Genomic DNA, 14,710 nt, shown 5'->3' with positions numbered 1-14,710 from the left:
GTCTGGACCCTGACCTGCATCTGGCTTCTGAGGGCAGTTCTGTCCTGGGAAGCCAGGTCTGAACATTTGCCATCAGCCTCGCGGACAGTCTTGTTTGAAGGGGCCAGGAATGAAAGGGCGCGTACACATCGTGTGAGGTACAGGCATTGTTTTAAGCTGGGGGAAGTTGCAGCTTGGCCTGAGTTACATGGAGAGGGATGAAATGGATGAGCAGGAGGAGCCATTTCATTTGAAAGCCTGAGGCCCCTCCGGCCCCCTCAGTAAACCCAACTGGTGTCCAGGTCCACAGTAACAGGAGAGCAGACAATGTCACAGAATGTCAGAGTTGGCAAGGCCTTCAGTGACTACCCATTCTAACTCCAACAAGTCCTAAGGGGAAGGCACTTGGTTCAGGTCTCGCGGTAATTTAGTGGCCAAACCTCTAAGAAAGTTAAGGAGAAGGAAAGTGGGAATAGTATATGTGGCTTCAAACCTTATTTAGGGAAATCTGGATCCATCCATGATTAACAGGAGTCCTTTCAAATGGCCAGCTTCCCTGGGGTGTTAACACTGACCTGAAACATTGGCTTGGCCCCCTTTTTTAGGAGCACTGTGACAGGGGTAGGTGGTGTGGGGCAAGGAGGGTTTGGGGGCCTTGGTGGTGAGGGACACGAGCAGGGTCCCTCTGCACCCTACTTGCTGTGGCCGTGGCCATGGCCCTGGCAGGCGGTGCCGGGAGGGGCTGTGCTGTCAGTCTCTGGTGGAGGGAGGGGGTTGGGCAGGAGGGATATGCCCTCGGGCGGCTCCTCATCCACTCCTGCTGAGCCTATAGGGCTTTGGTCCAGCCTCTGTGGCCCTAAGTGCCCCTGGGGAAGCAGGGCCAGGCTTGGTGCCAGTCCTCTGGGCCTGGGCCGCCACGGGAGGTGGGGCCCATCACTGCAGCCTTTATAGCTTGGGCCCAGCCTCAGCCTGCACCATCTCCACCTCAAGGTGCCCCGGCCAGGGAGAGGCCCTGCAGCTGCTCCTCGGTGCCCGCCAGCTCCACCTCATCGCGCCCGCTTTCCGAGCCCTCAAAGCAGCCGGAGTCGCGTGGGATGTCCACCTTGGGCTCTGACATTGTGTGTGCCATTGGCTCCTGGCTGCTCTCGGCACCCTCTTCTGCCTCCTCACTGCCAGCTGCCAGGGGTGAGGCAAGGAGACAGAGTATGGGGGGGCTTGGTCCTTAGCTGTGGGGTTAGAATCCCCGGGGAGCCCCGTTATCAGGGTAGGGACCTGGGAAGTCGGCTATAGGCAGTCTCTCCCTCTGGGTATCCGCCTCCACCCTGGCCCTCTTCCCACCACTTCCAGCTTAGAAGCAGGTGGAAGTTGTTTCCAGGCCAGCTCCATGGCCTGGGAGCTCAAACTTCTTTGGCACTAAGCTGGAGCCAGGCAACCAGGGCTGGAATCCTGGCTCTGTTATTACCCAGCTTTGAAGCCTCGGGTGAATGCCTTACCTTCTCTGGCCTCCGGTCTCCCCTTTGATTCAAAGGGGGGTTGGGCTTGATCATTCCTATAACCCCTTCCCCCTACAAACTTTCCCTGAAAGTGCCTTCCCACTGCAGAGGGGCCCCGGGGCATAGTGTGTTCAGGGGTCAGGGACAGGGCAGGCCTCCCCTCTCTGGAAAGCCAGGGGGCACACCCACCCTCCACCCCGCTCCTTGAGCCACTCACTGTCATAGTCCAGCAGCAGCTCAGCAGCTGTGAGCAGCTTGGCCCGGTGCTGTGGGTCCATGATGTTCAGCTCATTGAGGTGTGTTTCCCGCAGCTCTTTGAAGTCCTCCAGTGTCTGGTAGCCATTGAGCAACAGGGTGGACGTATGCTCCTGTAGGCAGGGGTGGGCCACCAGCACGGCTGCTTACAAGCCACCCCTGCCTAGGACCTCCCCCCGTTCACACACACATAACTGTCATTCCCTGGTCCCCATCCCAGGGGCAAGTGTGCCTCCCTTGATATTACTGCAGGTCCAAGCTCAAACCTCCAAGCCGATGCGCTCCAGCAGCTCGTGCAGAGTCTTAGGCTTGGGCCTCTTGCCCTTGCTCTGTCGGCGGCTGGGGCGGGCAGGCCCCACAGCCTCCTCAGGCAGCACATCCACATAGATGAATTTGAAAGAGCCCAGCTTGCCATTTAGCAGGCCCAGCCACGTGCCCACGGGTGGCTTTTCAATGATCTGGATCATATCTCCTTTCTGTGGGGGGAGAGGAGAGGAAAGCAGAGGAGATAGAAGGGGTGGCCCCTTGGCCTTTACTGACACTGTCCTACACTGGCTCAGTCCAGCCTCCTGCATGGGAGCAGCCTGCCTGGCTCCAGAGGGGCCCAGATGCCAGCCTTACCTGCAGTTTCAGCGAGTCGTGGTCATAGGGGCTGGGAGTGAAGTCGGTATGGACTCGTGCCCGGCCACAGAAGGGCCCTGTGTACTGGGGGGCAGGTGGTTCCTCCCCGAAGCTGCCAGAGCCTGGGCTGGGGCTGCAGAGCTCACTGCCTGCAGGAGATGGGGCAGGGAGGAGGCTCACCTTTGTCCCAGATCAGCTGGGGCAATGCACAGCAGGTGCCTTCCAGGGGATCTGTCTAGAAAACCCAGGCGTAACCCTGGGGAGGAAAGCTAGGCTCTGGCAAGCCTCACACTGCAGAAGGGGTTCTGACCCATCCCCTTGGCCACCCTGTGGGAGCATGGCTTCACCTCTGGGGCCTCAGACTTGAGAAGAGTTTACAACAGAAGAAGTGGCTCAGACCAAAGATAGGGCAAATTGCGAAGGCCTCTTAAGACCAGCTGGGCCAACGCCCCAATAAACAGATGAGGAAATCCGAGGCCGGACAGGCTAAGTGAACTGCCCAAGGCCTCTCACCTCAGAATTAGCAGCACTGGGTCCATTAGACTCCAGGTCTCCTGACTCTCACTCCAGTGCTCCTTCCACCCAGGAAGCCACACCCGGCATTATTTTACTTTCTCTATGTAATAGGACTCAGTGTTTAGTGACAAGGTCACACGGTAATTCAGATGGGCTCTTTCTCCCTTGAAAAGGTAGGATGATGGGTATCTTAAATGGCTTTCAGTTGGGGGTAGGGAGATGTCTGTGGAGCAAGGGAAAGAGCAGGAACCTTGGAATGGGCCCGAGAGGCGAGAAAGTTGGTGCCTCTTCTGGTGCCTCAGAGAAAGCCCCTAGCCCCTTCTCTGGGCACAGAATCTCTTGTCCAGCCCCACAGATTTCTAGAAGATGCCAAATGGCACCCCGAGCTCTGCAAACCAAGGTCTGGGGTCCATGAGGCTGACTCTTCACAGCTGGAGACCCTATACCCCACTCGAGCCTGGGATGTCAGAGGCCTGGGGAGCATCTAGCTCCCCTTGGAAGGGTGGAGACAGGCTGGTCCAAGAGGAAAGAGCTCTTCCTCTGCCCTTGAGCCCCTCCGGGGCCTGGGGACAGCCAGTGGCAGCTCCTCCAGGGCAGATCTGGGTTCAAGACTGGGTCACCTTGGGCAAGTCACTTAACCTCCCTGAGCTGCAGTATCCACATCAATCAAGTAGGGGTGATAGCACTGGCCCATGAGGTTGCTGTTGAGATTTAATGTGAAGACGGCTGGGAAAGTTCCCAGCAGGCAAACAGTAAATGTTCATTTCTCGTAACCCGCTCCAGACAGCCCTCAGGCACAGCCCTAACCCAGCCCTTTCCAGCACATTCAGCAGGTGTCCCCCCACCTCCCCAACTCACCCGTCGAGGCCTGGCGGCTGAGCGCCAAGTGTTCCCGCTCTTCCTGCTCTGAAAAGGCTAGCACCGTCTTCTCAGGGCCGGGGCTGTCCAGGCTGCCTTCTGGGGACGTTGGGGAGGCTAAGCCCTCCTCCAGAGTGTCTCCCTGTGGCGAGGGTAGGCAGGAAGACCTGAGCAGCCTTGCAGGATGCACATGGGGGCAGCCCCAAGTGCAGCTCTGCCACTTATGGTCTGAATGACACTCTCCAGGCCCTGGTTTCATCTTGTGTGAAAACGGGAATGACAGTCCTTGCCCTGCCTACCTCACAGAATAAGGCCCAACCAGGGTGCTGTGTGAATGTGCTTTGTCAGTGTCAAGTGCTGAGGTCCATGCAGAAGAGGCCATGGTGGCAGAGCCTGGCCCAGAGCCACTGCTGTGGTACAGTGAGGCAGACAATGAATGGCACTGCGGAGGACTTCTGCCTGTGCTCCTGTGTGCCGGGCCTGCCTGCCGTCTCACTTCATCCTCACAATGACACTTGAAGGTGAGTGCTGTGGTTGGCCTGAGCTTGCCGATGAAGAGAGATGTTACCAAGGCCCATGGGAACCTACAGCCAAGTGGCCTGACTCCAGAGCTCCTCCCACCTCACCTCACCTTGTCTCGCCTCGCCTCAGTGCCCAGGTAACTGTTTAACAACTGGCTCTCTGCGAACAAAAGCCCTAAGGATTTGTAGCGTTTGCCAATTCCTGTTGTAGATACTCCCCACCATGGCTGCCAACGAGCTGTCATCTTGAGGTCACTGGACAGAGTTGTCTATTTTCCCACGCAGATACTACAGACGCAAACAACCTCAACAACAGAGGTAAGAGTAAGAGGTAGCGCAAGAATGAAGAAGGGGATGAGTTTTGGAGATTTAGTGGATTACCTTTGCTTTTAATAGAGTGTACTTATTTGTGGCTTTATATAATTTGATTTTTAATAATGGTTGTATGTAACAACTGGCTTACAAAATTCGTGACCATGTGACCAACTGCTGGCTCTCACCAGCTGGTCCAAGCCAACTCCAGCCCACCACTGCCTCGGTGCCTCCTGTACGAGCCACAAGCACACCAGACTCACTGTGTGATAAGCTAGCTGGGCTTTGCCTGCCCCACAGCCGTCCGTGTCATCCTCCCTGGGCCAAAGCCAGCCTTCTCTATTTTCTCTCATAGCGATCCTCTTTGAATCAGCCCTCCCAATCCCAGGGGCTAGTTTCAGGCAAAGCTTTGAGGTGGATGGTTTTGCCTCAGGTGATCTCAACTCCCTTTCAGCTGGCCCCTCCCCTCCAGCCTGCCTTCGAAGGAAGCTTCTGTTTCCCAGACTTTCATCCCTCCTCGAACCCTGCCCCTTCCCAGCCAGCCTCCTGCCCCCTCAGGACTATGCCTGGCTGTGCTGTCCGTGGCTGACAGTGAGCTCCCTGTCCTGTCCCAGGGGACCTTCCTTCTTGCATTTAATAGGGTCTTCAGGCCTGAGCAGAGGCTGCCAAGGTGGTCATGTTCACACCCTGACCCCAACCCCTTCCCTGGATCCCTGGGCCTCACCATCTCCTCTGACAAGGCCTTCACCATCATCTTGCCCATCTTCCTGTTCATGGTTCGGGAAATCACTGCCCTCCACTTCTTCCCCAGCTTTTTGCCACTCTTTCCAGCATCCTCTGGGGTAGGGATACCTGAGTCATCTTCTGGAATCTGTGACAACAAAAGAGGAGGCCCAGGGACCCTGGTAACCCTGCCTGGGTCCAGAACCTGGGGCAAAATGAGGCCTTTGGGTCACGGCAGAGGCCAAAGGGCATGGGATTGAGAGGACACCATACATTTCCTCCCCCTTTAGCCCCAGCCTTGTCCTCAGCCATATCAATTTGTAACTAATTTTCCATTTAATTCGTAACTGAAAAGAATGCAGGTGAGTGCTTGGGGCCCAGAATTTTGGTGTGCAGGAGAGCTGGGCCTTCTGTGTTAAAGGAGGTTTTGCCTCAACAATCATATCTCCTCTTCCCCCTCCTTCCTCCCACTCCTACCCCACCACCCCGAGACTGCAGCCAGATCCCCAAAGGAGGCTCTGAAACTCACGTTATCATCCAGATTAAATTCCTTCTCGCTCACCACAGGGGAGCTGGGTTTGGATTTGGCAAAATCCTTGAAGCTGCTGGAGCGCTGAAGGGAGAGCTGGAAAAAGCAGAGGTGTTGCAATCAAGTGGTGCTAAAATGGCTGTCAGGATGACCCGTTCTTCTCCCTCCCAACACTCCGCCCGCAGGGCTGGGCAGAGCCACATGTGCCCTGAAGGCCCAGGGCTAATGAGATGAAGTGCCTAGATGTTCTTGGAGCTACCTGGCTTTATCTTGTTCATCAGCCTAACCCTGGCCATCGACCAAGCTCCTGGCCTCAGGAGCCTCAGACCTAAGTCAAACCTCAGACTGAGTCCAAATTTCCACCAGTACCTGAAGTTTGGTCCCCAGAGGCCTGGAGTGAAAGACTAAATGAGTCAGCGTAAACGTATTTCTGCTGCTAGAGACATCCCCCAGCACATATGAGAGCATCACAGTTACTTAACTGAGAGCAAATCCCTCCCAAACCCTGCAGCGCTGGCTTTCACACCTTGGACCTGCTGTAGGCATGGTCTCCCATCACAGAAAACATGTGGGGGCGTCCAACCTGATGAATTTGTGTCCCAAGAAGAGCAAGACAATCTGGCCAGAAGCCAGCAAGACACAGCCTGACACTTTCTGGAAAATCATAGTAGAGTCTTACAGAAGGTGCTCACAGATTTGGGACACAAATAAATGATTGCAGTTAATTTAGTAAGAGAAAGCTGCCATTTTCTCTTTATTCATCTCAGCTTTTAACCTTAGCGACCAATGTGATGAGCTGGCACCTGTGATGTAGGCCGGTGTTTGGACCATTATGCATGACCTATTGTTTGTGTTGACTAGACTATTCACAGGAAATGAGATTTCTTAACTGTATACACATCCACATGCCAAGATAGCAGGCAAAAGCCAGGGCAAGGCAGGTGAGGGGGCAGGCCTTAGACACAAAAAGTTGGGGCTGAGCCTGTATCAAGATAAACAATTAAGACCAGAAGATACATACAGGAACTAGGGTTCACAGATGGCCAGACAGATGGAGTAGGATAGACTGCAGACACCCGAGATAAAGACGTGAGGAACTGAAGCCCCAAACCCACACAAAGCTGAAGGTTTCACATCCTCTTTCCTACTAAAGTGGGTATGTATTCAGTGACAACCCTCCCAGGACAGGAGCGTTATCACCTGCCCACCAACACACGCACAATTGGCCCCAACTCCTGGGGACTGCGGTGGAGCAGTTTAGCACTCTTGGATCTTGAACAAAGCCAAAGTCAGCAATTGGGGACCAGGGGCCACACGTTCCTAGAGGGCACAGAAAGGGAGTTTACCAGAAACTAGGTTAGCGGTCAGGCCAAGCAGACACTAGCACCATCATGGGTGGGGCACATGCAGCCACAGTCAGAAAGCCTCCTCTGTGCTACATTGGGGAGCTGGAAGAGGGGGCTGTAAGTGGGCATACAGAGGGGAACGTGTGATCGTGGAGTGACTGCTCTGGTTCCCATGCATCTCCTCCATCCTCCTTCCTCGGTTTTCCCTCCCAGTATTCTTTCCTGTTTCTCTCCCTTTCTCTCCTCCACCATCCATTTATTTCCTCCTCTTGTATGGCTAGGATGCAGCTGCCTGGATAACTTCCTCCTCTTATTGCATGGAAAAGAGGGAACAGAGAGAGGGTGGGCACTGGGCTGGCCTGGGCCCAAGGAGGGCAGGCTGGGCTGCTATTTATGGGCCAACAGAGCCTATTGTGGCCTTCTCTCCATCACCTCTCAGCCTGGTCTGCAGACCAAAGAGTCGCCCCTGAAGCCCCAGGGACTGGCGTGGCTGGAAGGCAAGCAGGAGGGCAGGCGTGGGGCCGGACATAGGCTTTGTTGGGGAAGAGTAAACTCACTGCGCAGCCGCCCTCTAATTGCAGCTCCTTTCCGAGGCCTTTTCCTGTCATTAATCTGCAGTCTGGAGGCTGGGAGGAGGGGCCTTTGTCTGAGGCCCTCGTGTGAGGGCCCCTCTATCCCAGCTTTACCTTTGGTGGTGCTGAGGGTTGGGCCCAGCTGGCTGCTCCACAGCCCAGGGAGTGGAAGGACTAACACACGTTTTCTGGGTGATCAAGGGTGAAGGCTGGCCAGGGTGGCCTTTGCCCAGGCCTCTCACCTGGTTTCAGAGGCAGCCCCGAACATCCTGACTGCCATTCGGTCAGAGATGCTCCGCCTTCCCTAGGGACAAGTTGAATCCTCAAGGCTGTCTGGGTTTCCTGCCTGTCTCCCTTTGTGGTGAGGACTTCCTGGGAGTCCTGCCTGGCGGGCGAGGTGGTACCATACCTTTTTCATGTCTAAGGGGAACATGTGGGCCTCTCGGAAAGAGCCACGTTTCTGTATCAGACACTGACGAGTTCAATTCTGGGATGTGTGACCTTAGGCTAGTTATCTAACCTCTCTGAACCTCGTTTCCTTCACATGGCATCAGGCGGCAAGGGGTCACATCTTGGTTCTGCCACTGCCCACCTGTGTAAAGCTGGGTAAGTTATTTAACTTCTTTAGACTTCTGTCTCCTCAGCAGTAAGATGAAGACCAAAGCACCTCCCTCATGTGGTTGCTGTGGAGCTGAGACAAGCGGGTGCTCACACAGGCTTAGAACATTGCCTGACACAGCAGTCCCTCACCATAGAGTGTCGGTCTATGCTCAGCCTTCCTGCCACCCACCTTCCGACTCTTATCCTGGCATTTCCACATCTGGAATGCTCTGCCTCTCTCTCTGTCAACCATAGTTTCTCCCCTTCTTCAAATTCCAATTTAACTGGAAATAACCCAAATGCCCATCAACTGTAGAATGGAGAAATTAATTGTGGCAGAGTCATACAAGAGAATAGTACTCAACAATGAGGTAGTACAATTCTCCCCAATGATATGGATGAGTCCCACAAATATACTGTCAAGCAAAAGGGGCCAGCCACCAAAGAGTATATGGGTCCACCTCCATAAAGTTCAAAACCCAGCAGAACTCATCTGTGCTGTTGGAAGTCAGGATAGTGGTTACCCTTGGGGAAAGGGGGTGTGTAGTGACTGGCAGGGGCAGGAGGGAAGCTTCTGGACCTCTGGAAGTGTTTTGTTTCTTGATCTGGGTGCTGCCTGCATGGGATGCTCGCTTAGGGAAACTCAGAGTGGTGCACTTATGATTTATGCTTTTCTCTGAAGGGGTGTTAGACTTCAATAAAAAGGTCTCAACTCCAGGTTAAAAGGCAGCACTCCTGCAGAAATCCTCTCCTGACCACCCCTCAGAGCCTCTCACTGCCCCAGTAGGTGTCTTCTTCCTCTGCTTCGTAAGCAAACTTGGCCTTCCCCAGGCATCACTGAACCACCCTCTCAGCTCATTGTACCTGGAGCTCAGATGAGCTGCAGGCCTGGCCTCTGCGTATGTGGGAGTCCAGCAACAAGGGGTCGGACACTTCCGTGTGCCCTGCACACTGCCAAGTGCTTCATGGGTGCCAGCTTGCTTCAGCCTCACCACGACCCCATGTCACATCCCCACCTCACAGCAGAGGAGACTGAGGTGTGGAGAAAGGAAGTATTCTAGGCAGGGTCACACAGCTGGTTGAAGGTAGAGCAGGAGTTCAAACCCAGGTCTGTGACTCTAGAAGTCTGTGCATGTTGCTGTGCTCATTACACCTCAGAGCCCATGCTCTTGTCCTCCCAACCCCCCACCTCCCGGTATGGAAGTGGATCGAATGCAATGCTGGCTGCGGGCGGTGCTTCAGTGGAGCTATGAGGAGAGCAGGTGGGAGCGTGGAGGAGGAAGGGCTCAGGAGGGCTTCGTGGAGGAGATGCGTTTGAGCTGGGCCAAGCAGGGGAGCCAGGATGTCGCCAGGTGGAGCTGGGAAGGGTTTAAACAAGAGTGAAAGTTAGGGACGTTCCTAGCACAGGTGGCTATGGTGGGAGGTGGAGCAGAAAAGGTCATGGAAGGCCCTTGGCAGCCATGCCAAGGCACTTGGGCACTACCCTGTGGGCCATGAGGAGCTACTGAAATATGAAGTGCATGCTGGGGGTGTTATGCTAGAGGTATGCTCTAGGAAGGGGGCTGTGGGGCGAGCAGCGTGCCAGGTCTGGGGACAGAAAGAGACTGGGAAGAGGGACCAGTTGAACCCTCTAAAGGGAGCCTAGATCTTCTCCATTTCTCCTGGTGGGAGGTCTGGGGTTGGTGGAAAGTGGGCGTGTGGTGGGCTAGGATCATCCTTAGGGGAGGCGAGTCCAAGACAAACACCTTTCCAATTCCTACACCCCAGCACTGGCCTTTGGGTGAAATCAGATCAAAGGGAATGCAGAGCGAGAATTTGAAGGAGGTGAAAATCTCCAAAGGGCACCTAAGGGGTATGTTGCCTGACCTGGGGCTCCCCCAATCCTTCCTGATCCACAGTAGGTGCCATGTCCTGACCCCACCATCCAGAAGGGCCTGCTCCCTCCTCTGCTCTTCTGGCTGGAAGATCACTCATGCCACAGGCCTCTGGGTTGAATCTTTTATGCTCATCAGACTCTTCTAGTGATTTTGAGATCAGTAGGGGCACAAGAGAGTGGAGAGAAAAGAGGTTAAAACTCTGGAGTCAGACAAATCTTGGCTTGGATCCTAGCTCTGAGGCCTACAAGTTGTGTGACCTTTGGCACGTCGCTTCACCTCTCTAAGCCTCAGGTGTGAACTAGGGATAATGAAAATATCAGCCCCTACCTCGCAGGGTTGTCATGAGGAATCAGTGAGCTAAGAGATGGTAAAGTGCACAGCACAGTGCCTGGCACCGATGATTCCTCCCTTAATAGTGCTATTAAGTCTCGTTTTGTCTACTTCAAGGCTGGGACCATGGCTCGTTCTTTTTTGCCTTGTGTCCCTACCCGCACCCATGCCTATAGCACACATGCGACAGAACACTCTCACATCTACTGTTCCAGGTAATCGTACAACCTCCTGAGGTGGGCAGATCAGGACTTATCCCTCTTCTCAGAGATGAGGAAACTGAGGCCCAAAGAAAGTCAATGAATTGTCCAAGGTCCTATAGCTAGAATGTGGTAGGATTCCAACTTTTCCTGTCCCCTCCCGGCACACTCTCCACTTGGCAGCCCAGGAGGAGAAGCAGGGGCAGGAGCGAGATGCCTCCCTTGCCTTTGTGCTTTCCCCACCACCATGTCACCTCAGCTTCTAAGGGGAAGGGACTTGCCCAAGGTTATCATGCCAGCAGTGACAGGGCTAGGCCACTGCCTCCAGGCCTGGGAAAGATGCTGTCTCTACCTTCCGGATACCTGGCTTTTCTAATGGCATTTCCACAGCGTGGGGCTTGGAGAGTGAGTGGGGGCAAGCTCGTCTTGGCTCTGGAGGCTGGCACAGGCTCTGGCAGGGGTGGTTGGGGTGTGCCTGGACTACTCGCCCTTAAAAGACGTGGACTTCAGAGTGCCTACATGGGCCTTGCTTCTCCTGGGAGAGCCTGGGGGAAATCCCAGAGGCCCACCTGCCAAATGCAGAATCTGGGTATTTGAAGCTGGAAAAGAAGAAGGGGACTTCTTCTGGCTTCTGCGTGCCCCTAGGCACCTCTGCCTGAGGTGGCACAGGGTCCCAGGGTTAAAGTGTCAGCTCTTTCTCGGACTTTTTCCTCCAGCTCAGCTCCCTTGTGGTTTGGCGCCCAGCAGTGTCTGTAGAGCAGACTCTGCTTCACACCCCCACTGGGCAGAGAGCTAAGGGAAGTGGCCCCACTTGCCGAGCAGTGGCAGCCAATGGCAGGCCTGCTGGGCCTAGCACCGTGCAGGGTTTGACTGAGGTGACAGAGACCGTGTGAAGATTCATGAATGTCCCCCTCCCCTGCCCACCACCACTGCAATCTTAGAGAAGCAGCTGGGGTGGGGAGAGTACTGCCGGAAGTGGCAGCTACCCCAGAACCTGAGAGATGAGGCAGGATGCACACCCCAGTGCCCTGAGGCTTAGTCTTTCAGCTGCCTGTGCCTACACCTGGGAGCTGCTCCCTTCACAAGGGAGCTCCCCCATAGGGCACCTGGGCTGAGCTCCAGGGAAAACTGGCAGGGTACAGCGAGGGCCTGGAAGCCCCAGACCTTGGCCTGGGCCTTTTGGGTCTGGTTCAGGCCTGCTTTGGGATGGTCTTGCTGGATGTGCGAGAAGTATTTGCTGATTGCCTGGAAGAATCCTACACTTGAGTTAAAGAATTAAGTCTAGAAATCCTCAAATCCAATCAGAGAAACCTAGATCTGGCAGAACCTTCAAGGAAACTTCTAGTCCTGCCTCTGCCCCAGGAAGATGAATACCTCAGCTATCCATGACAGCTGCTTTTCTTCCTGGCCTTAAAATCTCCGCACTGAATTTTCCCTCCTCAGCCATCACTCCTGCTTGCCATCCCATCAGCTTCATTTCTCATTCCTCATGCACAATTTCTCCCTGCCTGGGAAGAACCTTATGGCCTCTGCATCCCACTGAAGTTTCAGAGGCCCCTTCCCCCAAGTCTAGAAATGACCTCAGGTCCCATCGCCAGTGGGCCTGGGAGCTGCCACAGAGCTGAGCTGAGCGGGCAAGGTCCGGGCCACGGCTGAAGGGTGGGGGCCCTGGAGCATCATGGCTCCAAGCTGGGTGGCCCAGCGGGGCCCTTTGAGGGAGATGGCTTCTGAGAGGCCATGCTTGGGTAGAAGTGGTGGCAGGACCAATGCAGGGGACAGAGAATTAAGTGTAGTCTTTAGATTCAACTTGAACATTGTATTTTGTAATTCTCGAATTCTAGTCCTGGATTCTGGCCCCTAATTTTAGGTCTTTATCCCATCATTGTAGGGTTGAATTCTGTAACTCTAGACTTCTAAGAGTCTATTCTATAATTCTGTCACTCCAGAATTTTAAATCTCTTCTGTACTTCTGTTACTCTAGTAATTTTTGGACCCTTGTCCCATTGCCCTCTGGGAGAATGGCCCTCACCTACAGACTCAGCATATGACCTTTGGCCCTTCCCACTTCTAAGAGCCCTGGAGGGGATGGGTCGAGAGAGCAGAGGAGGTAAGGATGGAGTGGGTTCCCAAAGATGTTCTCACCTTTTTCTTCTGAGTGGGCTCCTTCTCACTGGCGTTGGAGGGCTTGCGGCGCAGCATGGTCCTCCACCCTGAGGAGACTCCGTCCCTGCTCTCCTAGGTGTCAAGATGCTGAGGCCTCTTGCTCAGCCTCACCAGTGCTGTCCAGGGGGCACGGCATGGACCGAGCCTCCAGCTGCCACTGTGACTGCTGCAGTGGCAGCTTGGGGTGCGGGCCATGGACACCGGGCGGCAGCAGCATACAGGAAGCCCTGCCACGTGACCTGCTCTTACAGCAACTGCAGCCCCTGCTGGCCCCTAGGGAGGAAGGAAGTCCCAGCTTCAGTCTCCAGAGATTCTGATGCAGACGGCTCTTGGGTTGAACAATCAGAGAAAAGTCCCTACCTTGTCGTCTCATGTTAATCATCATCAGTCCTTCTGTTTCATCTCTCAGGAGATGACCAATCAACTTGACACTATATGGACGACTCAAGCCCTTTATCTCACTGACTAGAATCCAGAAACTAGAATTTGGACTCTCTTTGTCTGTTGTATCAATGTTCCTGGTCAAGTTGCATCTCCAAGGTCATCACTGCCATTACTGCCACTACCATCACCCCTACGGCTGTCACCCCTACAGCCATCACCACTGCTACCATTGCCCCTCTTGAGAGCCATCACCCCTACCGTCATCATCCCTGCAGCCAGCTCTATTGCTGTCAGCACACCTACAATCATCATCACTACAGCAACCACCTCTACAGTCAACAGCTCTCAGCCATCACCTTTACAGTCATCACCATTGCCACTGTCACCCATCCAGACATCATCCTCACAGCCATTGCCCTTACAGATGCCATCACTACAGCCAATCACCTCACCGGTGCTCTCATCCCTACGGCCATCACTCCTACAGCCACCCACCCTACAGCAGTCATCACTTCTTAGTTGTCACTCTACAAATAATCATCCCCACTGCTATCAGCATACCTATAGCCATCATCACTAGAGCAGTCACCCTACAGTCAACACTCCTTGGCCATCACGAGTGTATGTATTTATCACCACCACAGCTGAAAAGCATCTACAGGCAACCCCATGCCACCAGCAAATGTCCCGTTCAGAGCAGACATTTATCAAATGCCTATGAAGTATTTTCACTTTGTGGATTATCTGTGGCAGACATTTTAACAACTTGAATAACTTATTACAAAAACAATTTTGTGTTCATAATATACAATCTAGCAAACACAGATAGACAAAAAGAAGACAGAATTTTAAATTTTCCAAAAGTCTTCCATACTGTTGGCACGAATATCCTTTTCTCTTTTAAGCATCTGTCTACCTCCCTGTCTATACACATTTTTTCTTTTTATAAGAATCATACTGCACAGAAAGCAGATCATTGGTTTGGGGAGATAGGGAGGGGACAGGAGGGAGAGCTCACAAAGAGCCCTGGGAAGCTTTTGGGGGTGATGAAAATGTTCATTATCTTGATTGTGGAGATGGTTTCAAGGGTATGTACATATGTCAAAACTTATCAAAGTATACATTTTAAAAATGGGCACTTTATTGTAGGTCAGTTATACCTCAATAGAGCTGTTTTTAAATTTTTTAAAATTAAAAAGAGTCATACTTCACAATCTGTGTTGGTATCTGCTTTTCACACGGAAGACAACATCATTAAGATTTCCTCATGCGGTGAAATATTCTTCAATTACAGGATTTGTAACGGCTACCGAGCATCGCATCGTGTGGATATGCCATCTTTATTTCACCAGGCCTCTACTCACGAACTTGGCTTGCCTTAATTTTTTTTTTTTAACCATTTATTGAACACCCTTAAGGTAAAAATTCACA

At 53.5% G+C, this 14,710-nt stretch overlaps 1 protein-coding gene across 1 annotated transcript; it reads right to left on the bottom strand.

The window, feature by feature from the left end:
• Positions 1–964: 964 nt before the first annotated feature.
• On the bottom strand, positions 965–12,931 carry SASH3 (SAM and SH3 domain containing 3). The gene is made up of 8 exons (XM_063084357.1): positions 12,875–12,931; positions 5,808–5,903; positions 5,280–5,426; positions 3,723–3,864; positions 2,349–2,497; positions 1,994–2,203; positions 1,690–1,840; positions 965–1,155 (listed from the first exon to the last, which is right to left on the bottom strand). Exons 1-8 carry the CDS (start codon positions 12,929–12,931, stop codon positions 965–967), a joined length of 1,143 nt encoding a protein of 380 aa, XP_062940427.1.
• Positions 12,932–14,710: the final 1,779 nt, after the last annotated feature.

The sequence above is a fragment of the Cynocephalus volans genome, chromosome X (genome assembly GCF_027409185.1).
Source record: "Cynocephalus volans isolate mCynVol1 chromosome X, mCynVol1.pri, whole genome shotgun sequence".
Classification (NCBI taxonomy): Eukaryota; Metazoa; Chordata; class Mammalia; order Dermoptera; family Cynocephalidae; genus Cynocephalus; species Cynocephalus volans.
The sequence above is the reverse complement of the archived record's forward strand: the minus strand, read 5'-3'. Positions and strand labels throughout refer to the sequence as shown.